This window comes from Canis lupus, chromosome 27 (assembly GCF_011100685.1).
Source record: "Canis lupus familiaris isolate Mischka breed German Shepherd chromosome 27, alternate assembly UU_Cfam_GSD_1.0, whole genome shotgun sequence".
NCBI lineage: Eukaryota > Metazoa > Chordata > Mammalia > Carnivora > Canidae > Canis > Canis lupus.
The window spans coordinates 3,550,321-3,576,736 of NC_049248.1; the positions used below are offsets into that span (position 1 = coordinate 3,550,321).

The following is a 26,416-nucleotide window of genomic DNA, read 5'->3' on the forward strand; positions in this document are numbered from 1 at the left end:
TAGGCAAAACAAAAAGGCTTATTAAAATCCTAGAATTTCACAGTAAAACCTAAATTTTTGTATAAACCCACAGAGACCATGGAACAAGTAACTAAACCAGGCATTAACAAAGTTATAAATGCGGTTTTTAACAAGAAGTTATAGGAAACTAGAATCTTTTCAATTACATTTTTATTGAAAAATAGTTAATTAAAATATATACATTATTTTTTTAAAAACATGTTATTGGTAAAATAATGATCTTTCAGACAAGGATCACTGAACTTTCACTTACTCTTACCAAAGCGGCACCTTTATTTTCCTAGATGAACATTTTGCTTAAAGATAGAGTCAAGAAAGGAAGGGAGGGAGGGAGGGAGGGAGGGAGGGAAGGAAGGAAGGAAGGAAGGAAGGAAGGAAGGAAGGAAGGAAGGAAGGAAGGAAGGAAGGAAGGAAGGAAGGAAGGAAGGAAGGAAGAAAAAAAAGACTAGGGTCTCTAGTGCCCTCTGGTGTAACTTCCTGAGACTGGGTCCATAAGTAATTCAGTTAACGACAGAAGAAAGTTAAATAGCAGAATCTACTTGTTCCCATGTGATAAATTGTGATTTGCTACCTTGGGCAACCTCAGAGGATGCCTTGACTTTAGGCAGAGTTTCAACTACTGATGCTCAGTTGAGCTCATAGCCAAAAATACTTTCTTCCTGAATTTTCATCATCACTGCCTTTTTAATCTTTTTTTTTTTTAATTTTTATTTATTTATGATAGTCACAGAGAGAGAGAGAGAGAGAGAGAGAGAGGCAGAGACACAGGCAGAGGGAGAAGCAGGCTCCATGCACCGGGAGCCTGACGTGGGATTCGATCCCGGATCTCCAGGATCGCGCCCTGGGCCAAAGGCAGGCGCCAAACTGCTGCGCCACCCAGGGATCCCCATCACTGCCTTTTTAAAAAAAACACAAAACCCTGTCATTAGATTATAAATGGGAGAAATAATGTGGGAAAGTCTCTATGGAATTCAGGTTATAATCCAGACCAAAAATATAAAAAAGGACAGCAAAAATGATAGCTAAAGGTCAGTGTGATAGAAGGGCTCTTTTAGTGATCCCTAATTCCTAATAATAGGTATTCGTAATAACAGGTATCACTATTCTAGCCAACTCTGTGCATACAGTTTCTGGGAGAAGATGACCTTTTGGCAGATTTCAGGAAACCGATCTATTTCATATGAGTGCCACGTTGAAATGTAAACCTCAACAGAGCCTAAGTTCATTTTCCAGACCAAAGACTTTGGACTTTAGGTTCTTCAGTTCTCCTTGTATCTTATGTGCCCGTCTATTGCTGTCACGCACCTCACATAGGATGGCAAGATCCTGGTTTGCCCGGGCATTAAGTGTTGCCTAGAGATTTGAAAAAAAAAAAAAAAAGAAGAAGAAGAAATGATTATGGCACATGCCAGGGGAAAAAAAAATCAGTCACAAAGACTAGGCTACGCTGGCTCCTTTTTGGGAGACTTAGCACGTAAGAGAAATTCAACCCTTAGCTTGCTTAATGACTATATAAAGAAGGAAAGTGTAGAGAAGAATTAAAGCAGAAAAGGCATGAGACTCTGCTTTCCCATACAGTAGTAAAGAAGCTGTAAGACAGAATAAAAAAGCAATAATGCATAAAGAGACCAATATAAACATTACTGGTAAATTTGCCAAAGAATGAAAGAAAAGAATCCCTTTAATAATTAACCTTGTTTGGCACATAGCAATCATTTAGGATATGTGGCTGACTGGTAAAATCTCTTTAAGAAGGATTCTGAGGTACCCTGAATTCTAAATAAAGCCATGTTTGACAGGAGAAAATTCTTCCTTACTCACTCACTCACTCACTCACTCACTCTCCCCATTGGTAAAATAGACACAGTTCTTTTCATCTACTTCTTGAACTGGGAAGGATGGAGCTTTCTGCTAAGTTTAGCAGATGGAAGTACGATGGCACAGGCAAGCAATGATTTCAATCTTCTGCATCCTCCCTCTGGCGTGTACTTCAGTTGATCTTAGTGAGGCTTGAAAGATGGTGATCCACTAAGCTCTACCACGAGGGGAACCTCAGAAACATCTTTCTTCTGAGGAGCCCTCACCACCACCATGTTTCCTTACCTGCACCCCTTTTCTTCCTCTCAGTAATTCAGGGTTCACAATTACCTTATAGAGGATTTGCTCCAAGTCTTTTAGCTTCTGCCGGAGAATCTTAATATCCGTCTTAAAGCCTTCTACTTCCAAGATACGCCTATTCTCCAAGGCCTCATAGCGTCTTGTCATCACCTGTAACCGCTTCCCCATCTTGTTAGTGCGATCCTAAATATAGAGACATGGCAAGGCATTTCTGAAGATGAGGGAAGCATTCCCTGAGCCATCTGCACTTCCCACTCCATCAGAAGTGGCAGAGAATTTTGTACCTTGAAGATTTCTCTCCTCACTCCCTCTTCCTCACGAATTCGGGCAAGCTCCTCTTCTAGGGACATGCACTGCTCTTGATACATGTTGGACAATTTCTTCTCTTGTACTAACTTATCCTTTAGGGACTGCGGGTCAAAGGAAAATAAAATTACAATTTTGGTAATTCAAATAGCACTTGGGCAATGAAAGAAAGAAACGAACGGATTTCAATTAAGTCTAAAATGAGTTAAGGAACAAGACGGAAAGGAACTTTGGAGAACATCTGAAAGCCTCCTATTTCTAGATGATTCTCTTGCTTTTTTCTAAAGCATACATACTAGAAAATCTTTAAAGTAAAACAAAAGTTTTGGCTCTGAGAAGGGTCAGATAATGGAGTTCAGAACTGTCCCACATAGGATGTTAAAATATAAATTTTGGGATACATTTTTGAAGTTATTTAAATAGAATCAACAAGAACACATAACATACATGTTCCATAGAGCAGAGGAATGATCGGTAAAAACCTTAATCAGATCATGATCCTTCCTTACACATAATCCTTCAAAGACATGCAATGTTCTTTGTTTTTTGGTTTTTTTTTTAAGATTTTATTTATTTATTCATGAGAGACACAGAGAGAGAGAGAGAGAGTGAGAGGCAGAGACACAAGGCAGAGGGAGAAGCAGGCTCCATGCAGGGAGCCCGACATGGGACTCGATCCTGGGTCTCCAGGATCAGGCCCCGGGCCGAAGGTGGCGCTAAACTGCTGAGCCACCTGGGCTGCTCAAAGACATGCAATGTTTAGAGTTAAATATTCTTACCAGGATTGTAAAGACCCTACAAGGCCCTTCATGACTGGCTGCTGCCCACCATCTAACCTCTTTGCTTACCACTTCCTTCTTGCTTATTCCTCTATGACCACAATATTTCTTCTCTTCCCTTTAAACTTGCTCCTCCCTTTGCCTGGAATACTCTTCCCCTAGATCTGTATGGCAAGAAGAAGACCATTTTATAGGTCTCAACTATAAAACAACACCAGATTTAACAGAGGGTCCCTGTGCTTCCCTACAAGAGTAGACTTTCAGCAACTACATATAATTTTCACATAATCTTTTAAACTCCTTAATACCACTTTTTAATAAACTATAATTTTCCCTGTTTTGTTTCTGTACCTTCTCACCCATTTAAGTTTTTATTTATTTACATAATCTTTACACCCCATGTGGGGCTTGAACTCATTACCAGAGACCAAGAGTGACTGAGCCAGCCAGGTGCTCCTCCCTTCTCTTGCCTTTTCATCCATTAAAATGTAAATGCCATGAAAGCAGACCTAGTCTAATTTATCTACTGCTGTGGCCCCAGAACCTAGGCCATAGTAGGAGTGCAATAAATATTTGTTGACTGAATAAATGAATCAATTGTTTACTTTTCTAAATCCCCAAATGCTATAATGATAAGCTACTCTCTAAAACCTATTTCGTGAGGCTGCTGCTACAACAGCTTCCTGGATCTTGTTTTTTTTTTGTTGTTGTTGTTGTTTTAAAAAGACTTATTTATTTATTAATGAGAGACACAGGCTAAGAGAGAGAGGCAGAGACATAGGCAGAGGGAGAAGCAGATTCCTCACAGGAAGCCCGATGCAGAACTCGATCTTGGATCCCAGGATCACAATCTGAGCTGAAGGCAGGTGCCCAACTGCTGAGCCACCCAGTGTCCTGCTTCCTGGATCTTTTTTTTTTTTTAAGATTTTATTTATTTATTCATGAGAGACATACAGAGAGAGAGAGAGAGAGAGAGAGAGAGAGGCAGAGACACAGGCAGAGGGAGAAACAGGTTCCACGCACGGAGCCCAACATGGGACTCGATCCCAGGTCTCCAGGATCAGGCCCTAGGCTGAAGGGGGTGCTAAACCGCTGAGCCACCCTGGCTGCCCATCCACTTCCTGGATCTTGTATGACAATTTTTACATTCTTTGGAATTCTCTGAGTTCTTTCAACTTTTCCAGAAAAAAATTAGTAATTTCTGTAAGACATAAGAAAACTACCTTAACATATTCATTTTGGTTACGATGAATCTCATGAACGACTGGCCAAACTTTTCCAATTTTATCTTCTTTCTTTTTACACTGTGTACTGTATTGCTTAATCTTTGACATCAAATGATCCTTTTCAAGCATCCATGACTTCTCTTTACTTTGGTTTTCAAATCTGAGTTGCAAAAAGTCTTTGGTACTCTCATAAAGAAGTTCTTGGGTGTGATGGAGACTATGAAAGAAAGTACAAATGTGGACACCAAGATGCTTACATGGTATATATGACACACAGTTATTCAAATAAAGGGAAGATACAGGTTAAAAATTGTACAGTATATAAATTCTATAAAATATCATTAGCAGTATTTAAAACACACTTAATCTGATCACTGGCAAACGTACATGTTTTACCAAAGTATAATATACCTACCTATCCATGTGCACTAGTTCTTAAAAAAAAAAAAAAAAAAAAAAGATGTATTTATTATTTATTTGAGAGAGAGAGAGAGAATGTGCACATTTGTGAGTGGCGGGGGGGCGGGGCGGGGGGGAGGGTGGGAGCAAGGGGAGGTGCAGAGGGAAAGGAAGAAAGACTCTCCAGCAGACTCTCCACTGAGTGTGGAGACTGACGTAGTGCTTGATTTCATGACCCTGAGATCATGACCTGAGCTGAAATCAAGAGTCAGACGCTTAACTGACTGTGCCACCCCAGTGCCCTACATAGACTGGTCTTTATAGATGATTTCCCAAGTGCTAATTCCAGGTTATATAATTAAAAGATTTACAAAAATATTTACACATAGCCTGCACAAGTATGGGCTATTCCCTGACTGAGGGTGAACACAAGTACTTAAATATCAAAAATAGTTTTGCTTTTGTTTATGTTGTGCTCTACATGTAAACTGCCTGATATCAAATCTTGTCCTTTTCTCAAGATTAACCTCCCTCTATGGAGGGATTGTGACAAGCTCGGCCCATTTAGTTTCTCCATTCTCTGAAATTTGGTAACTCTCTACTCCTGTGTTATAATTTGACATTGGCTCATACACTATGTCTTGTTTTAACTGTCAATAGGTTTATTTTTGTTTCTCTTTTAAGATTTTATTTTTAAGTAATCCCTACACCTAATATGGGGCTCAAACTTACAACCCTGGGATCAAGAGTCACATGCTCTACTGACTGAGCCAGCCAGGCGCCCCAACATGCATATATTCTAACCTGAGCAAAAGCATATCCCTTATTTATCATTTACTTTTGCCCTGCTACCACCAGACTGTCAAGAACACTTAATAGTCAAGAACTATTAAACATATACAGAGTACAAAATAAATTCCTGCTGACTATTGAGATTTAGGAATAGGCAAATGAAGCTTCTATCTTTAAGAAAGGATATCCTTAGAAGTTAGCAACTCATCAGTTTAACATCAACACTTTCTAGAAAAATGCTGTATCATATGATCAAATTGCTTGCAAAGAATATTACATACCATGAGGCAATCATTGTAATTTCCCCCTGACCAAATAATGTCAGATAAACTTAGTTCTTTTCACGAGTAATAGGATAACAGATAAGGAGAACATGATAGCATAATGCAGGCACAAAGCAGGATAACTGTCACCAGACGAATATATACATACTCAGGTATATATGTATGTGTATGAAGAAAGAGAGACTGATTCAGTTACCACAAGATCTCTCTTGCTTTCAATGAGGTATTTTATTCTATTTTACATTATGTTCTCAATTACAAACTGGGCAAGTAATAGTCTTGTTAATGTATAAATGGTTTGAAAGTGAGACCCAAAGGACAGTCATTAAAGGCCTTGGATTTCATGTCATTCAATATCCTTAGGATGATCTATCTAATATAAGGGACTGATTATATGCTCAGATATGCAGATGATGTTAAACTAAGATGGTTATTAATATTCTAGAAGACAGATACAAAATTACAAATTACTGTGATGATTTAAAAGCACTGTTCCCTTAAAAAACAATTAACATCCAATGAAAATAAACATGTTATGCATAAGCACAGAATACCAAAAATAAAAATGAAAATGGAGAAGTGCTGGCCATATGCAAACATATTTATTCTGTGTTAAAAGAAACAGAACCTGGGCAGCCCGGGTGGCTTAGTGGTTTGGCGCCGCCTTCAGCCCGAGGTGTGATCCTGGAGAGCCAGGATCGAGTCCCATATCGGGCTCCCTGCATGGAGCCTGCTTCTCCCTCTGCCTATGTCTCTGCCTCTCTCTCTCTCTGTCTCTCATGAATAAATAAATAAAATCTTTAAAAAAAAAAAAAAAGAAAGAAAGAAACAGAACCTGCAAGAGCCAGAAGGCATATTCTATCCTGTATTGACCAGAGTTCTTAATTTAAGATCACATCCAATTTTAATCACTTTTTTTAAACTGTCTTCTAGAATATTAATAACCATTTAAAGTAGGCTCCACTCTGGTTGTGGAGCCCAAAGCAGGGCTTGAATTTATGACCCTGAGATCAAGACTTGAGCTGAGATCACGAGCTGGATGACTGATTGAGCCACCCAGGTACCCCAATCACCATACTTTTAAGTGGAGGAAGAGGCACTAGAGAAGTTTAATATGACAAATAAAAGAAGTTAAAAAGACGTTAAAAATGTAACATAAAATTTTTTAAAAAGATTTTATTTATTTATTTGAGAGAGAAACAGAGAGAGAGTGCACACATGTACACATACCAGCAGAGGAAGAGACAGAGAGAGAGGGAGAAGCAGGTCCCCCACTGAGCAGGGAGCTCAACTCGGGGCTCAAGCCCAGGACCCTGGGATCATGACCTGAGCCAAAGGCAGATGCCCAACCAATTGAGCCATTCAGACACCCTGAAAGAAAATTTTAAATGTAGAATGTTTAGTGCAAAAAGAGGAACTCATATGCATCTTGGTAAGGATTACCAAGTACTGGAAAGATATTTATTATGTGCCTGTTATGCACACAGGGCAGGATGGAGGCCACAGTGAGCCTCTGGGGAAGAGAGAGAACTCCAAAGAAGTGATGGTAAGTGCCATCAGAGGCAAGCTAGTCATCATAGAAATGTAGGGGAGGAAAAACTGAATTCTGCCTGGGGAAGTCTTCAGAGAAGAGGTGACCATGTACAACAAAGTGCCTGCCACACTACAAGGATCCCACAAGCGAGAGATATTAGTAGTCAGAATGAAGGATACAGTGAAATACAGCAGAAGAGCTGAGGCTGAAAAGGTTAATTTGCTGCCAGAAGATGAAGACCCTAGTATTTCATGCTGAGGCCCTAGGACTTTTATCATAAGATAAATGGGGAGCTTTCACAGGTTTCTGAGCAGTTGGGCAATTCCTAACAGAGACACTAACCCGTAACAGTGAGGCAGACTGTAGAAGACAGAAGGATCAGGGATAGGATGAACAGTTAGCTTACTGTAGCGCCATAAACAAGAATAGAGCCTGGCTGGCTCAGTAGTGGGAGCACGTGACTCTTGGGTCTCAGGGTCACCAGTTTGAGCCTTATGTTGGGGGTAGAAATTACTTAAAAATAGAGAAAATCTGGGGTGCCTGGGTGGCTCAGTCAGTTAGGTGTCTGCCTTCAGCTCAGGCCATGATCCCAGGGTCCTGGAATCAAGCCTCACATCAGGTTCCTTGCTCAGCAGGGAACCTACTTCTCCTTCTGCCTGAGGCTCCCCCTGCTTGTGCTCTCTCTGTCAAATAAATATTTATAATCTTAAAAAGGGATCCCTGGATGGCGCAGCGGTTTGGCGCCTGCCTTTGGCCCAGGGCGTGATCCTGGAGACCTGGGATCGAATCCCACATCGGGCTCCCAGTGCATGGAGCCTGCTTCTCCCTCAGCCTGTGTCTCTGCCTCTCTCTCTCTCTCTCTCTATCATAAATAAATAAAAATTAAAAAAATAAAATAAAATCTTATAATCTTAAAAAAAAAGAATAGAATAGCTTGAATCCATGTGAAAAGAATGAGAGGGAGAGAACAGATTGGAGAGGCTTCTCAGGCTCATACTCGATAGGGCTTGGAATTCAGGAATAAGAGTGGGGAATTGAAGATAATCATTAGGTTTCAAGACTGGGAAGTGGGATGGATGTAATATCATTAAACTAAATGAAAAAAAAAAAAAGAATGAAGTAGTAGGAACAAGGCAGTGTTTCTTGGGAAAGAAAAGCAGCTCGGTTTCAGACATGGTAAATGGGAGGTGTTTGAACATATTCAATTAAAGAGCTCCAGGGATCCCTGGGTGGCGCAGTGGTTAAGCGCCTGCCTTTGGCCCAGGGCGCGATCCTGGAGACCCGGGATCGAATCCCACGTCGGGCTTCCGGTGCATGGAGCCTGCTTCTCCCTCTGCCTGTATCTCTGACTCTCTCTCTCTCTGTGTGTGACTAACATAAATAGATAAAATAAATAAAAAAAAATAAAAAATAAAAAAAAAATAAAGAGCTCTGTACAGCAGTCTGGCCACTGGAACCACACAAAAAGCTGAGGAGGGTCAGAAGGGTAGAAGAATCAAGACAGGTGTTACAAAAATCAGAGGAAATTGGGCAGCCCCGGTGGTGCAGCAGTTTAGTGCCGCCTGCAGCCCGGGGCGTGATCCTGAGACCCTGGATCAAGTCCCACATCGGGCTCTCTGCATGGAGCCTGCTTCTCTCTTTGCCTGTGTCTCTGCCTCTCATTCTCTCTCTGTGTTTCTATGAATAAATAAATAAAATCTTTAAAAAAAATTGGAGGAAATTAATTTCAAAGAAAGGGTGATCAGAGGTACCAAATATGCAGAATGATACTAGTTACACTGAGGACTATAAAGAGATAACTGGTCATGGAAATTAAGAAGTCAGTGATGACCTGAGAAAGGGCAGACCTAGTAAACAGTGGGGATGAAATGAGACTGTGGTAAAGTGGGGAAAGGCGGGCAGGTGAGGAATAAACATAGCAAGGACAGAGAGCTTGTGGTTTTGGTATAGGTATGTAGCTGTTTTCCCCACATTTGTGAAGGACCACACAAAAGAAAAGGTCCCTGCAATATTGAGTCAGATAACATGTCAGCAGATAAGAGAACGTTTCTTTTTTTCTTTTTTTTTTTTTTAAGAGAACGTTTCTTAATGTCTAAGATCAAGCTGAAACTCTAAAGTGGGTTAAATGCATGTGGGATACTTGCCAATTCTTCAAGAAAACAATCAACAGCACTCCTAGAGAAGCCTGGACACCCACCTATGTAGAGGCATGGGTGTTTGATGAAGACAATTTTCTCAATTCCCTTTCAGTTCCCTATGCTGCTAAAGTACAGGACTGTTAACTTTTAAGCCCCTTGGAAGAATTTACAAATCTGTCAGGTACAGCTTTCTTGAACACTCACTTTTTGGTAAGCTCTTTGATTTTGTCCTGATTCCTCTGGTGATGAACTTGTATTTCCTCAATGCGAATCCGTCTATCCTCCATGAGCCCTTCCACTTGTTCTCTAGAAAGCTTGGTCTGCTCTTCCAGCTGAGCCTGCAGTGCTTCCACCTAGACAGGTCAAAAAAAGGTATCCACTTTTGTCCTGCTTCCACTTACTTCTTAACCTCAAAAAGCGAGCCTGTTTCTAGAAAACTTTAAGAAAAGCAAAACAAAAAAATCCACAAACAAAAGAACAGCAGCAAAACAAATAGAAGAAAAATCTTAAATATATTTCTTTTTATGTAATGTCTTATAAATGGGGTTAGGCTACACAGGAGCAAGCTCTGTCCACACTAAACAAAGTACCTGTAGCACTAACAAAAAGCTAGAAAATCCAGTTTCCTCTGCCCTAAGATTCTCACTTTCCACCATCTTCCTCTTGAGATTTTTAGGACCATCTCCCTTCTAACAGACCCTAGTTGCAAAAAAATAGTATGACTTTTGTCTTCATTCTTTAACTTAAAAAGTGGAGCAAAATCAGTATCATGTAATTTCCTTCTTTGATTCTGGCTGTCATGACTCTAAACGGAGATACTGGCCAAAGGTAGAAATTATCATTTGGAGCGACGGACTCCTCTTGCGCCCCAGCAAAGACAGTAACTTGAGTGCAACTAGATGAAAAATCATGGTTGCATGTGATACACAATTACCAAGTGGTAAAAGGATGATTCATGACTTTAGAATACATGTGCTAAATAAATGGATCTATCCCCACAGGTCAATCTATCAGCAGAGACAATTAAACTCTCTGTGTCTTCCCTAGGCCAAACACAAAAGGAATTCTTACTGTATGATAGTTTTGTTGCAAACCGTTTAGCATACAAACCAAACGAACAGAAAGTTCAGAAGAGGACTTCTAGAATGGCTGAATGGAGAATAATGGTTTTAAAATATAAACTCTTAGAAATTAGGAACCTAAATTTTCTTAATCACTTGATGCCTAGGTATGATATGTGTGCAAGGAGATACTTTTATGATAACAATGGTATGTTACACAAAGCTAAACTTGTGGACAGAAACTCTTCTGGTCTGTTTTACCTGTAGGATAAGTGTTTGTACGTCTCTCTGGTATTGCTCAGAACTTTCTACCTTCTCTCTCATTACTGGTTTTCTTTTGCTTACTTTAGAATCTAAAATAGAAAACAAAAATTATTATTATTTAAAAGATATTATTTATTTATTCAAGAGAGACACAGAGAGACTTAGACAGAGGGAAAAGCAGGCTCCAGGCAGGGAGCCCGATGCAGGACTTGGGGATCACACCCTGAGCCAAAGGCAGACGCTCAGCCGCTGAGCCACTCAGGTGTCCCCAGAAAACAAAAATTAATCAACACCTTTACTTAGTTTTTCTTTCGGCTATTCAAGCTTCAGCATACCTTTGCAGAGGAGTCTGGTTTCATCCACCCAGAAGAGAAGGAAAAGAAGATAAAGGAAAGCATATGATGATTATTGTAATACTTTTTTTTTTTTTTTTTTTAAGATTTTATGTATTTGAGAGAGAGAGAGAGAGAGGGAACACAAGCAAAGGGAGTTACAGGGGGAAAGGGAGAAGCAGGGTCCCTGGTCAGCAGGGAGCCTGATGAAAGCTGACATCATGACTTGAATGAAAGCAGCCACCTAATTGACTGAGCCACCCAGGCACTCCTATAGTAATACTTTTTCAGATGGGAATTTCTCTAGGGATGCCTGGGTGGCTCAGCGGTTGAGCATGCCTTTGGTTCAGGGCGTGATCCCATAGTCATGGGATCGAGTTCCACATGGGGCTCCCTCCATGGAGCCTGCTTCTCCCTCTGCCTGTGTCTCTGCCTCTCTCTCTCTGTATCTCTCATGCATAAATAAATAAATCTTTTAAAAAAAAAAAAAGAATGGGAATTTCTCTAAAGGAACTCTGCTAGGATGTCTCCTGGATAATAATACTCATTTTTCTAGAGACTACATTAAATTTTCCTTTGGAGCTGTGTCTATTTTCTTTGTAAAATCTTATTTAACCAGAAAAGGTAAGGAATAAGGAAAAGTAAGTCTAAACATTTGGTTATGACAGATCACCCAGTTTTCAAAAGATAAGATTATTTTAAAAATAAGCAACACTAAAATTACACTGAACAAAATTCCTAGGATGTTTCAAGAAGCTCATATTAAGAGAATAGATCTTGAAAGTTCTCATCACAAGAAGAGCAAATCTGTTACCATGTGTGGTGATGAATGTCATCTAGGTTTATTGTGATCATTTCATAACATATACAAATATTAAATCCTTATATTGTATACTTAAATATAATGCTATATGTCAATTACAATCAAATGTCAATTTTCTAAAAAATGACAGAAATAAAATTGGGATTTCTGTTAAAAAAAGAGAAAAGGGGAGAGATGGAGGATTAGAAGCTAATTAACATTCTGTGATTCCCAGAAGTTGTCCAAATCTGTTTTATGACTTATCACCTGTAAACATGTTCATTACATATTTTTTCTCCTTTAGTAAAATATAGGAAGGTTAAAGGAAAAAAGCTCAGTGAGATCTTAAATCACCAGAGGCATCATTATGAACATTCATTATCACTACATAGTAGGAAAAAAATCTAATAATATATACTGTGTTTTTGAATTCTATGTCAATGAGAATTTATAACAGTATGACTGATACCTGTTCTGAAAGCTGAGGAAAATTCATTCTGTTCACATATACCCACAGCCTGGTTAGTCTTTGAGAGAATGCTGACCTAAAGAAGCAAAAAAAAAAAAAAAAAAAAAAAAAAAAAACAGAAAGTATAGAATTAGTTTTCCTATAAATGTCATATTTTACTTTTTTAGCTTTACTTCTGTAGATCAAAATACTATTTATAAATCAAATTGGAAAAAAAAACCAAAAAAACAAATTGGTCAAAATTGCCATAATCCTATATGGATGTTATGCATGTTAGATACCAAAGTGGATTAAGTAACAAACTGGATAAAACTCAGTGCTGGTAATATAAACTAAAAAACTAAATTTCAGGGAATTCCTGGGTGGCACAGCGGTTTGGCGCCTGCCTTTGGCCCAGGGCGCGATCCTGGAGACCCGGGATCGAGTCCCACGTCGGGCTCCCGGTGCATGGAGCCTGCTTCTCCCTCTGCCTATGTCTCTGCCTCCCTCTCTCTCTCTGTGTGACTATCATAAATAAATAAAAATAAAAATAAATTAAATTTCAGAGTTATTTAGTAATATCTGCTAAAACAAAGGGGGGGAATCTTGGACAAGGGCCCTTAGGAAAATAACAGAAACACAAAAGCATGCATATGTAGATATGTATAAAAGAGGTCACTGAGGCAGTTTATTGAAGTGTAAAAGTGGAAAAACTATATATACATAAATATCTCTATATGAATGGAAAAAGTTTTATCTCTGGAATAAAAGATACTTCCACTTTTACATGACAGATTTCTGAGAGCTGTTCTTAATAAATGCCATATATTACTTTTGTCATCAGCATAAACTAAGATTAAATAAGAAACCTGAGTATTGCAACTTGCTCCCACACTAAGTATGATCCTGCTTTCTTCTCTAATCTCACCCAAAACATCTACTCCTTTATGCTGTAAGGTTTCCAAACAGTGAAATGGGGTAAATGATGCCACTTTCCAAGGTTTATTTGGGGGGGGAGGGGAGAAGCACAAAGCTCTTCATAATTATAGAAAATGCAAAAATGCTTTGAAGACTTAGAGATTATGACAGCTAATTCTCCTTCTATCTTCTTTAGCAAGTACTAAAATTGCTCTTATTATGGACCCCAGCCTGTGTCTTATAAATAAAGTCAGGCTTACCATGCTATACCAAAGATTACTTACTTTGTTTGGAGGTTCCTTATAAAAATAGGTCACTTCTCCAGTGTCTGTTGTGCCCACAAGAGCCAAGAGATTCTGTATCTTTTTCTTGTCTTCTAGCTCCCTGCAATTCTCATAGAAAGCACACATTGTATTTAGAGGAAGTAAAATTTTCTGTTTAAAGGACCTCCTTTCTGATTTATTTTTAAGACAATAGCAACACCAAATTAAAATTGAGTAAGATTTACTTAGACCTTAGCTCTAATTTCTGAAACATCATGTATTTATATTCAGGAATTCAGAGAGAAGGGACCAGAAAATAATTTCTTAGTTGGTTCTAAAAGAGAATTATAGTGGATGCTGGGGTACACTGCTCAGATTCTCCTTTTTAGCACTGATGGGTTCATTCCTTCAATTGCCAGTAATGTTGCAAGCTGATGGCTCACAGCTGAATCTCTCTCCAGAATTGTCCTCAGTCAAGAGGGACTGCCTTAACTGACTATATACCCAATGGACAGGCTGCACCCAGTGCCTGGCTAATGAGAGAGTAGAAAAGTCCAATTCCCTTGCTTCAATTCAGGATATCTCTGAAAGGACATCCCAGTTTCAGGGCTCCCTGTGGCAATGGCTGAGGTCTTTTGTTATTAATTATACTATAATTCAACTTCTGCCCAATCAGACTTCCCTTATTCCTTCATGGGTGGTTATTCCTAAGAGCACTCTCCAATAAATTTCCTGCAAGCAAATCTCCATTGCAGAGTCTGTTTTCCAGGGAAACCAACCTAAGATAGTTGGTATCAGAAAAGGACCAAGGAAGCAAACTCTAAAATGAGATTTCAGAGGCTGTGATATGGAGACAGTTTATAGAACATAATGTTTTTGGAGCACCTGGGTGGCTTAGCCAGTTGAGCATCCAACTCTTGATTTAGGTTCAGGTCATTATCTCACGGTCATTGGATCCAGCCCCACACTGGGCTCTGTGCTCAGCACAGAGTCAGCTGGAGAGTCCCTCCTCTTTCTCCCTATGCCCCACCCCTTGCTTGTGCTCTCTAAATAAATAAATAAAATCTCAAAAAGAAAAAAAAGAACATAGTGTTTGTTCTTAGGAACAAGACAGATGAGTGGTTAACAGGGTATAGTTTAAACAATTAAAATAAATAAAAAATGAGGTGCCTGAGTGGCTCAGTTGGTTAAGCATCCAACTGTTGATCTCAGCCCAGGTCGTGATCTCAGAGTTGTGAGTTCAAGCCCTACACTGGACTCCACGCCAGATGTGGAGCCTACTTAAAATGAATGAATGAATGAATGAGTTAATTAATTAATTAATTAAAATAAAATAAATAAAAAATGAAGGGAGGCTGAGGGCAGCTCCCTATACAAAACTACAATCTCTGACCCATTTTCTGCATCTCAGCCAGTTTTAAGACCATTACCTGACAGAGAAGCTGGATCCCCAGGAGGTAAGACTAGGTGACACCACAACAAGTATACATGATAATGAGTCCCCTAGTCTTTCCCCAAAAGATGTATGGCCATTTATTTAAGTAATTATACACTGGAGAAAAGGAAATAACCAGAGCCAGCAGGCAAGAAAAAAGGAAAAGACATCCAAAGGGAAAGAGAAGTAAAATTATCTTTGTTTACAGATGATGTGACCTTGTATGTAGAAAACCTAAGGGTTCCACAAAAAGAACAAAAGCCAAACCAAACAAACCAAAGAAATTCTATTAGAACTGATATAAGAGGGATGCTAGGTGGCTCAGTGGTTGAGTTCTGCTTTCGGCTCAGGTCATGATTCCAGACTCCTGGGATCAAGTCCCACATCAGACTCCCCACAGGGAGCCTGCTTCTCCCTCTGCCTATATCTCTGCCTCTCTCTGTGTGTCTCTCATAAATAAATAAATAAATAAATAAATAAATAAATAAATAAATAAATAAAATCTTTAAAAAAAACCCACTGATATAAGAGAATTCAGCAAAGTAGCAAAATACAAAATTCTTCAAGCAAAAATCAGTTGCATTCGTATACATTACTGATGAACAATCTGAAAAGGAAATTAAGACAATAATTTGCTTTACAATAGCAACAAAAAGAATAAAATACTTAGGAATTAACCAAAGAAGTGAAATACTTGTATACTAAAAACACCGCTGAAAGTATTTAACACAAAAATAAATGGGGAGAAATGCTGTGTACATGGATTGGAAGACTTGATATTAAGATGTCAGTATTACTCAAAGCAATCTATAGATTCAGGGCAACTCCCATTAAATCTCAATGACATTTTTTGCAGAAATAGAAAAATCCATCCTAAAATTCATATGGAATCTCAGGGAACTCAAAATAGTTAAGATGATCTTGAAAAAGAACACAATTGGAAGATCCACACATCTCTCACTTTTTTTTTTTTTTTTAAAGATTTTATTTGTTTGACACAAAGCACAAGCAGGAGGAGTGGCAGGCAGAGGCTGAGTGAGAAGCAGGGTCCCTGCTGAGCAAGGAGCCTGATACAGGGCTCGATCCCAGGATCCTGGGATCATGACCTGAGCTGAAGGCAGACACTTAATCAACTGAGCTAGCCAGGTGCCCCAGAAGACCCACACATCTTAATTTCGAAACTTACTACAAAGTTAACTATAATCTAAACAGTGTGGTACTGACATAATGACAGACCTATAGACTGGTACACTTGATCTTAGCCAAAAGGCCGAGAAGCGATCCTATAGACTGGTAGAATTGAATACACAGCCCAGAAATAAGTCCCACATGTATGGTCAAATGACTTTCAACTTTCAATGGAGAAAAAAAAAGTCTTTTCAACAAATCATGCTGGGAAAACTGGATATCCAACATGCAAAAGAATGAAGATGGACAATATACAAAACAACTAACACAATATACAAAAGTTATCTTAAAACGGATCAAAGACCTACCTATAAAAGCTAAAACTATAAAACTTTTAGAAGAAAACACCTGGATGGTTCATCGTTTGAGCATCTGACTCTTAATTTCAGCTCAGGTCATGATCTCTGGGTTGTAGGATGGAGCCCTGTGTTGGGCTCTATATTGGGTGTGGAGACTGCTAAAAATTCCCTCTCTCCATCTCTCTCTGCACCACCTCCCCATCCACTCACCAGCGCTCTCTTAAAAAAAAAAAAACTATAGTGATATTGGATTTGGTAAGGATTTTTTGAATATGACACCAAAAGCAGAAACAACAAAAAGAAAAATATATTAATTGAACCTTAAGAAAATAAAAAACTTGTGCATCAAAGGATTATCAACAGTGTAAAACAGCAACACTCTGAATGGAAGAAAACATTACAAACCACTTACCTAATATGGGATTAAATCCAGAAGACCTCTTAAAGCTACACAACAGTAAAAATCAAAGAACCCAATTCAAACATGAGCAAAGGGCTTAGACATTTCTCTAGAGAAGACACACAAAAGCTAATAAGCATATGAGAAAATGCTCAATATCACTTATCAGTAGGGAAGACAAATCAAAACAATGAGATACTATTTCACACCCATTAGGATAGTTGTTATTAAAAAGAAAACAGGGTGCCTGGGTGGCTCAGCAGTTGAGCATCTGCCTTCGGCACAGGGCATGATATCAGGGTCCCAGGATCCAGTCCCACATCGGGCTCCCTGCATGGAGCCTACTTCTCCCTCTGCCTGTGTCTCTGCCTCTCTCTCTCTTTGTTTTCTCATGAATAAATAAATAGAGTCTTTAAAAAATAATAATAATAAATAAAATCAAAAGACAAAACAAATGTTGGTATGGATAATAAACTGAAACTCTTGTGTACTTCTGGTGGGAATGTAAAATGGTGCAGTCACTATCAAAAACAGCAAGGTAATTCCTCAAAAATATTAAACACAGATTTAGTATTTGATTCAGCATTCCACTTCTGGGTATATAAACAAAAGAATTGAATGCAGGGACTTGTTCATTCCTGAGAGAAGTGCCAGCTCGTATCATAAGCAGATTTTTTTTTTAAAGATTTTATTTATTTATTCATGAGAGACACAGAGAAAGAGAGAGGCAAAGACACAGGCAGAGGGAGAAGCAGGCTCCATGCACCGAGAGCCCGACGTGGGATTCGATCCCAGGTCTCCAGGATCGCGCCCTGGGCCAAAGGCAGGCGCTAAACCGCTGCGCCACCCAGGGATCCCTATGTTAAGTATATTTTACCACAATCAAAAAAAATGTAGTAGTGGATGTTGTAGAATACTGCTCAGATGCCACCTTCAGGACCAAGACACCCACCACCCAAGAGCTGAGTCCTCCAGGAATTGCCCTAGGCTGAAGGGGGCTTGTCTCTCTCAAGATTACATCCCCTCTCTGGTGACAGCCTACATCCACTGAGTGATCATTGTAGGGCACAAATGGTCAACCGTTTTGCTTCTGAATGGCTATCCTGGCCTCAGAGCTCCCTGTGGGGTTGGCTGAAACCTCTGCTATCATGGAATCACAGTTCAAATCTGCTCATAGATGTTATTTCTGAAGAGTCTTCCTACTAATAACCATCCTTGCAACCATCTCAGAGTCTGCTTCCTGGGGAACACAACCTAAAAGAAGGGCCACAGAGAAATGTATCTTGTTTAGTTTAATTTAGAAATATAACCAATATTTCCCTTCTCCCACTTGGTACCTGATTCTCAGTCGGTCATTTTCTGAGTAGAGGCGTAAAACATGTTCCCGTTCCTGGAAGAGGCAGACCTGTATATCACTTAGAGCTTTCTGCAATTCAGCAATCTCTTCTTCCCTCTGCTGCAAATCCCATTCTAGTTTATGCTGGAGGAGGTGGGGACAGGAAGAAAAAGTAGTTGAAAAGATATTGCGCTTCACAGTAGGATCTCATATTGGATACGGTGAATCAGTTCATGCAGAAATATTACAAAGCGAATGGTTTCACCAACACAGAATTCAAATGACAACAACAGGTTGTGTACAGACTTGAGTTTAAAGCTACAGGGTGAAAAAAAAAATAAAGCTACAGAGTGAGTGTGATGTTTGCATATAACATAAAAGTTCTTGTATTTTCTTTTTATAAATTACAGAACCCTGTAACGCCATATGATTTACCTCTTCTAGTCACACTTCTTTTTTATTTTTTAAATTTTATTTATTTTCTTTTTGAAGATTGTATTTATTTATTCATAGAGACACAGAGAGAACAGAGAGAGAGAGAGAGAGAGAGAGAGAGAGAGAGAGAGAGGCAGAGGGAGAAACAGGCTCCATGCAGGGAGCCCGACGTGGGACTCGATCCCTGGTCTCCAAGATCACACCCCAGGCTGTAGGCGGCGCTAAACTGCTGCGCCATGGGGGCTGCCCCACACTTTATTTTATTTTATTTTATTTTATTTTATTTTATTTATTTTATTTTTTTCACACTTCTTTTTTAAATGCTTTCTATGTAAGAAGGATTACAAAATTTTGGAAAAACAAAGATAAAAAGGAATGATTCCTGCCCATAGAGTTGAAGAATTTTGTGCGGGGAGAGAGACCTGCAAACAATTAAAATGAAATAGTTATTTCATGAAAGAGTGTGCATAGAAAAATGGTAGAGGGGAAGGTATGGCAGGAGTAAAACCTCTGCAGGTTTTGGGAAAGTCAGAGAACACAACCCAAAAATTGGAACGTGAAAGATGAAAACTGCTAGAGACAAGTAGAGGGTGGGTACTCTCGGGAAAGAGAGAGAAATACAGAATCATCAGAGCCTTGAGTATCTGGGTAACCCCAAGTATTACAGTGTCACTGGCATTGACAGTTAAGAGGCAGAATGGGGACGTATGAGGCCAAGGCTGGATACTGGTAAGGAGGACACTGTAATAGTTCGGGGAGACATAATAAGGTTTGAACCAGTGTGGAGGGAACAGTGATTAAGTTGTTGGAACAGATTAAGTGGCATTTAGGAAGCAGAATGAAGAGGACTCACCAAGTGCTAGAAGTAGGGGCTGGGGAGAATTGCAGGCAACAATACCATTTACTATTGGACACAGAATAAAGAAAAATTGAAGAGATGAAGAGGAGGGAGGGGATACTTTAGTGAGACATATTATGTGTGGGTAGGGTAGGAAAGGGAAGAGTTGTTCAGACACGGATGGGTTAACACGGAGATCAAGAGAAAAGTGAGTCCATGTTAGTTATTTGAATGTCATCATCTCCTATGTAGTAGTAGAAGGCACAATGAGACCGTATAAGGTGGAGTCTAGAACTTTGCTATTTAAGACTAAGCTTCGAAGGGGTGCTGTTGATGGAGACTGAGAAGAATGGTCAGAAAGGTAAGATAGACACTGACTGAGAAAGGAAAAGGACATGGAAATCCACAAAGGACAAGTCTGCAGAAAGATCAACAGTGACAAACAGTCCAAAGGCCACAAAGAGAAGAGTTCATTTTGACAAGCAGGTTCCAGAGACCACAGGAGATGCAGCTTCAGTAGAGCAATGAGGACAGAGACCAAACTACAGTCAAGAGGCCACAGAGGGGAACCCTGGGTGGCGCAGCGGTTTGGCGCCTGCCTTTGGCCCAGGGCGCGATCCTGGAGACCCAGGATCGAGTCCCACGTCGGGCTCCCGGTGCATGGAGCCTGCTTCTCCCTCTGCCTATGTCTCTGCCTCTCTCTCCCTCTCTGTGTGACTATCATAAATAAATAAAAATAAAAAAAAATTAAAAAAAAAGAGGCCACAGAGTGGGTGGTAAAGTCAAACTATTCTACAAGTGTGGTTGAGAAAAAAAAGCCATCTACGTAAGACAGTAGTTAAGAGGGGAAAGCACAACCACAGAAGGGTGTTTTCTTCTTTTAAGTCGGGAAAGACTTGAGTATGTTTATATACTGAGGACAAAGAGGTAAGTGTGAGGCAAGAAGTTAAAAACAGAACACAGAAGAGATGATGAAACAGGGTTTCTGAGGAGGAGAAAGGGATGGGGGAGGGCTAAATCAATGCAGCTTGAACAAATAGAGATTGTCCCTGAAGTAGGAAGAAAGAATGATGATGGATCGATGGATACAGATGTTGGTGACTTGTATGGATGGGCAGGAAGGGAGCATGAGTGATAGCTGGCATTTCTTCTATGAAGTAGGAAGAAGATGCCTGAGAGAAGAGGACTAAGAAGGGTTTTCAGGCTGGAGGAGGGTGAAGGTATGGCACAGATGTGCACAAGTAAGAAAAATTGCTGTATGGTGACTAAGGATATAGATGGACATGTTTAACATGAATTTATTCAGTAATGATATGTGACTGTTTCAGAACAATGGTTCTTAACTAGGGGTGATTTTGCCTATGCTCCCAGAAGAAATTGAAGCAGCGTCTGCAGGCATTTCTGATGATCACGAATGGGGAAGAGGTGTGATACTGGTGTCTAGTGAGTGGAGGCCAAGGATGCTACTAAATATTGTACAGTGGGGATCCCTGGGTGGCGCAGTGGTTTGGTGCCTGCCTTTGGCCCAGGGCGTGATCCTGGAGACCCGGGATCGAATCCCACGTCAGGCTCTCTGTGCATGGAGCCTGCTTCTCCCTCTGCCTATGTCTCTGCCTCTCTCTCTCTCTCTCTGTGACTATCATAAATAAATAAATAAATAATAAATAAATAAATAAATAAATAAATATTGTACAGTGCACAGACAGTCTCCACAATAAAGGAGTACCAAGCCCCAAATGTCAGTAATGCCAAGGTTAAGAAATCCTGTGGAGAAAAAAAAAAAAAAAAAAAAAAAAAAAAAAAAAAAAAAAAAAAAGAAATCCTGTGGAGGACCGGATGAAGTTATAGTTAGGGTGTGTGCTATACAAGTAGGGCAGAAGAGTAAGCAAGGGGTCATGGAGGCAGTATAGTTACTGAAGTGAAGCACAATGCAGTTTGGGTTAGAAAGGAAGGACATGAAATCAGAAGCTGGCAGGCAACACTTAAAAAACTGAACTATCAGTATCTTATAACAACTGTGTATCTGAGCTACAGAGGTAAGAATGAAGTTAAAAGAAGTCAGGTATAAGGGGTGAAAGAACCAGAAGTATAAAAGAGACCAAGTCATAAGAGTTTAAGATTTAAGAGGTACAGTAGTTGAGGGGAGATTTTGATCCAGTGAGGGCCCAAAGGGTGGATAGGGAGCTAGGCTGCAGGAGAAAGGAATAAAATAATATTAATAATAAAATAAAAAATTAATAAAATAGAATTAAAAAAGAATTTTTAAAATAAAATATTTGCTTATGGGGGATCCCTGGGTGGCTTGGCGGTTTGGCACCTGCCTTCGTCCCAGGGCATGATCCTGGAGTCCCGGGATCGGGTCCCGCATCGGGCTTCCTGCATGGAGCCTGCTTCTCCCTCTGCCTGTGTCTTTGCCTCTCTGTGTGTGTCTCTCATGAATAAATAAATAAAATCTTTAAAAAAAAAATCTGCTTGGGATCCCTGGGTGGCGCAGCGGTTTGGCGCCTGCCTTTGGCCCAGGGCGCGATCCTGGAGACCCGGGATCGAATCCCACATCAGGCTCCCGGTGCATGGAGCCTGCTTCTCCCTCTGCCTGCGTCTCTGCCTCTCTCTCTCTCTCTCTGTGACTATCATAAATTTAAAAAAAAAAAAAAAAATTGAAAAAAAAAAAAATCTGCTTATGATACGAGCTGGCACTTCTCTCAGGAATGAACAGACTCAATCAGAATCCTAAAAGGGTACAATGCATCATCCCTTTCACCTGTGCTTCACAAGCTTCTTTATAGAGCTCCAGTTTCTTCAACAGGTCTTCATTTTCTGCCTCACACTCAGCCATCTTCTTTTGGTAATATTCCAGAAGCTCCTGAGAAGGGCAGAGGACAGCCAGACGATCTTCCGTGGAAGGCAAAGGAGTTGACTCCACTGAATCCAAGAATGACATTCTCTTCCACTTGGTAGGACCACTAAAGCCACAGGTAACATCCTGTTTGGAAACAGGTGTCGGCCTATGTGAAATCAGAAAGGATATATTCATTTAACTACACGAACATTTATGAGGCATTATAATTTTTTTAAAGGATTTTACTAATTTGACAGACAGAGAGAGGGAGAGCACAACAGGAGGAGAGGGAGAGGGAAAAGTAGATTCCCCGCTGAGCAGGGAGTCCAATATGGAACTTGATCCCAGGACCCTGGGACCCTGAAAAAAGGCAGACGCCTAACCGGCTGAGCCACCCAGGTGCCCTGATGAAACATCGTAATTTCTCAAATAAAAAAGGAGTTTATGTTCTTGAAGCGCTATATAATTAAGGTGCTCATAACCCTTCAAAGTTTAATGTTCCAGGATTAGTGAATAATTTTATGAACTGGTTTCCAAATATTAAAGGCTTAAAGCTAGATTCAATAGAGGTTAGAGAGTAAAAAGATTTAAAAAATGAACTACTACCCAAGTGAGACCAGGTAATAACAAAATTTATTTTTTATTTTTATTTTTTTTAATAACAAAATTTAATACTATTAAGACGCACAGCAGAACACTATAAACTGCTGGTGGAGTCTAACTTGACACAACAGAGAGTACATTGGCAGAATCTAGTAAGATTGCATTCCTCTTGTCCTAGAGAAACTCATTCACATACATACAAGGTGACATGTGAAAATGCTTATAGCAACATTACTTGTAGTAACAAAAATGGTAAACCTTCCAGCCATCTACTCAATAGGATAATGGATAAATTGTGGTATATTCATATAAATGGAACCTTATTCAAAGTCATTAGAAACTATGGATTAGAGATACCCAAATATGAATGAGTCATCCTAACAATATCAAACGGAAAAATGTATGTAGATACATATATTGAAGATATTCCCATTTATTTAAGATTTGAACTTGCCAAATGAAACTGTTTTTAGGAACAGGTATTATAAGTGGCAAAATAATTGAGAAAAGAAACGACAAATATAAGATTCAGGATTAGAAATATAGCCTAGTTACCACGCAATCACATTAGCATTAGAGAGGCATTTGAATTACACAGACCAAGATTAGACAAGATCAAAGGCTAATCAAAGGCTAGGTAAGAAGTTCTGTTTGTTTCGCTTTTGGCAAACAAGAGCCTTCAGCTAAAACAATGCAAGTCAGTAAACAAAACTCCCTTCAATTTACAACACAACAAAATAGACAGCAGTGTGGAGAAACTTTCTACTGTAAGCCCAGAGCTGTAGTTAACAAAGGTGATGGTCACTCAGCACCTTTAATAAATGAGTGTGTATAGCAGAGATAGTATAATTTACTTTCAGCTAGCATGAAGGAAAAAACCCTAGTATTTTCTCCATCACTAAAAGCTCTTGACAGAAATGCTCTTTTTTACCTAATGTTTCATATCTTCAGAAGGAGTTGCCTTGTAACAACTGTGGAAAATATATCAGTAGATGAACTAAGAAGTACTCCTGATATTTTGCAGGGGAGAGTTGTGGTGATGAGGATGTGTCCATCGTGGTGGAAGTTGGTTGTAGAATTAGAAGTTCCCTCTTTGCACGCTGGCTGTTTCCTCTAATCCAGGATCCACAGGCACTATACCAGGCCCACTCAAACTGCCAGGATTCAGGTGTTAACATTTAATATGTCCTAGTTTTATTATTATTTTTTAATAATAAATTTATTTTTTATTGGTGTTCAATTTGCCAACATACAGAATAACACCCAGTGCTCATCCCGTCAAGTGCCCCCCTCAGTGCCCATCACCCATTCACCCCCACCCCCACCCTCCTCCCCTTCCACCACCCCTAGTTCGTTTCCCAGAGTTAGGAGTCTTTATGTTCTGTCTCCCTTTCTGATATTTCCTACCCATTTCTTCTCCCTTCCCTTCTATTCCCTTTCACTATTATTTATATTCCCCAAATGAATGAGAACCTATGTTTGTCCTTCTCCGATTGACTTACTTCACTCAGCATCATACCCTCCAGTTCCATCCACGTTGAAGCAAATGGTGGGTATTTGTCATTTCTCTTTTTTTTTTTTTTGTATTTGTCATTTTTTTTTCTTTTTTTTTTCTGTATTTGTCATTTCTAGTGGCTGAGTAATATTCCATTGTATACATAAACCACATCTTCCTTATCCATTCATCTTTCAATGGACACCGAGGCTCCTTCCACAGTTTGGCTATTGTGGACACTGCTGCTAGAAACATTGGGGTGCAGGTGTCCCGGCGTTTCATTGCATCTGTATCTTTGGGGTAAATCCCCAACAGTGCAATTGCTGGGTCGTAGGGCAGGTCTATTTTTAACTCTTTAAGGAACCTCCACACAGCTTTCCAGAGTGGCTGCACCACTTCACATTCCCACCAACAGTGCAAGAGAGTTCCCCTTTCTCCACATCCTCTCCAACATTTGTTGTTTCCTGCCTTGTTAATTTTCCCCATTCTTACTGGTGTGAGGTGGTATCTCATTGTAGTTTTGATTTGTATTTCCCTGATGGCAAGTGATGCAGAGCATTTTCTCATGTGCATGTTGGCCATGTCTATGTCTTCCTCTGTGAGATTTCTGTTCATGTCTTTTGCCCATTTCATGAGTGGATTGTTTGTTTCTTTGGTGTTGAGTTTAATAAGTTCTTTATAGATCTTGGAAACTAGCCCTTTATCTGATACGTCATTTGCAAATATCTTCTCCCATTCTGTAGGTTGTCTTTTAGTTTTGTTGACTGTATCCTTTGCTGTGCAAAAGCTTCTTATCTTGGGATCCCTGGGTGGCTCAGCGGTTTGGTGCCTGCCTTTGGCCCAGGGCGTGATCCTGGAGACTCGGGATCAAGTCCCACATCGGGCTCCCTGCGTGGGGCCTGCTTCTCTGTGTCTCTGCCTCTCTCTCTCTGTGTACTCATGAATGAATAAATAAAATCTTTAAAAAAAAAAAAAAAAAGCTTCTTATCTTGATGAAGTCCCAATAGTTCATTTTTGCTTTTGTTTCTTTTGCCTTCGTGGATGTATCTTGCAAGAAGTTACTGTGGCCGAGTTCAAAAAGGGTGTTGCCTGTGTTCTCCTCTAGGATTTTGATGGAATCTTGTCTCACATTTAGATCTTTCATCCATTTTGAGTTTATCTTTGTGTATGGTGCAAGAGAGTGGTCTAGTTTCATTCTTCTGCATGTGGATGTCCAATTTTCCCAGCACCATTTATTGCAGCGACTGTCTTTCTTCCAGTGGATAGTCTTTCCTCCTTTATCGAATATTAGTTGACCATAAAGTTGAGGGTCCACTTCTAGATTCTCTATTCTGTTCCACTGATCTATGTGTCTGTTTTTGTGCCAGTACCACACTGCCTTGATTTATGTCCTAGTTTTAAATCTAAATTCCACATAATAAAAATAGAAAAATGAGGTCTAATATAGTTCAAGTCCAGGGTTTGGAAACCTACTTCTAAAACCTTTCTAAAAAAAGTAAATAAATAAAAACTTTCTAGTGGGACGCCTGGGTGGCTCAATGGTTAAGCAGCTGCCTTTGGCTCAAGTCATGATCCCAGGGTCCTGGGATTGAGTCCCACATCAGGATCCCCGCAGGGAGCCGGCTTCTCCCTCTGCCGATGTCTCTGCCTGTCTTTCTGTGTCTCTCATGAATAAATAAAATCTTTAAAAATAATAAAATAAAATAAAACCTTTCTAGTTCTTAAGCTAACTCATACTTAACGGCAACAGACGTCTTTATTCTTCAACAACTTGAATATAAGCAAATGTCTTACCTTCTGCAGACAGGGGTACGCACTGGGGTAAAATTCATGCTGTCCTTTTCACACCTGTCAAATACACAA

The 26,416-nt window shown here is 39.7% G+C and overlaps 1 protein-coding gene across 1 annotated transcript in view; it reads right to left on the reverse strand.

Annotated features, from left to right (window-relative positions):
- Positions 1–266: 266 nt before the first annotated feature.
- The window catches only part of CCDC77 (coiled-coil domain containing 77), a 32,863-nt gene continuing 6,713 nt past the window's right edge, over positions 267–26,416 (reverse strand). Inside the window, exons 3-13 of the mRNA XM_038576394.1 lie at positions 26,348–26,401; positions 22,378–22,621; positions 18,345–18,487; positions 13,707–13,806; positions 12,526–12,601; positions 10,920–11,011; positions 9,802–9,950; positions 4,448–4,667; positions 2,424–2,549; positions 2,170–2,322; positions 267–1,374 (exon numbers count right to left, since the gene is read on the reverse strand). Of these exons, the coding sequence (XP_038432322.1) occupies positions 1,228–1,374; positions 2,170–2,322; positions 2,424–2,549; positions 4,448–4,667; positions 9,802–9,950; positions 10,920–11,011; positions 12,526–12,601; positions 13,707–13,806; positions 18,345–18,487; positions 22,378–22,621; positions 26,348–26,385 (1,488 nt within the window). The 5' untranslated portion in view covers positions 26,386–26,401 and the 3' untranslated portion in view covers positions 267–1,227. The remainder of the gene's footprint in view (positions 1,375–2,169; positions 2,323–2,423; positions 2,550–4,447; positions 4,668–9,801; positions 9,951–10,919; positions 11,012–12,525; positions 12,602–13,706; positions 13,807–18,344; positions 18,488–22,377; positions 22,622–26,347; positions 26,402–26,416) is intronic.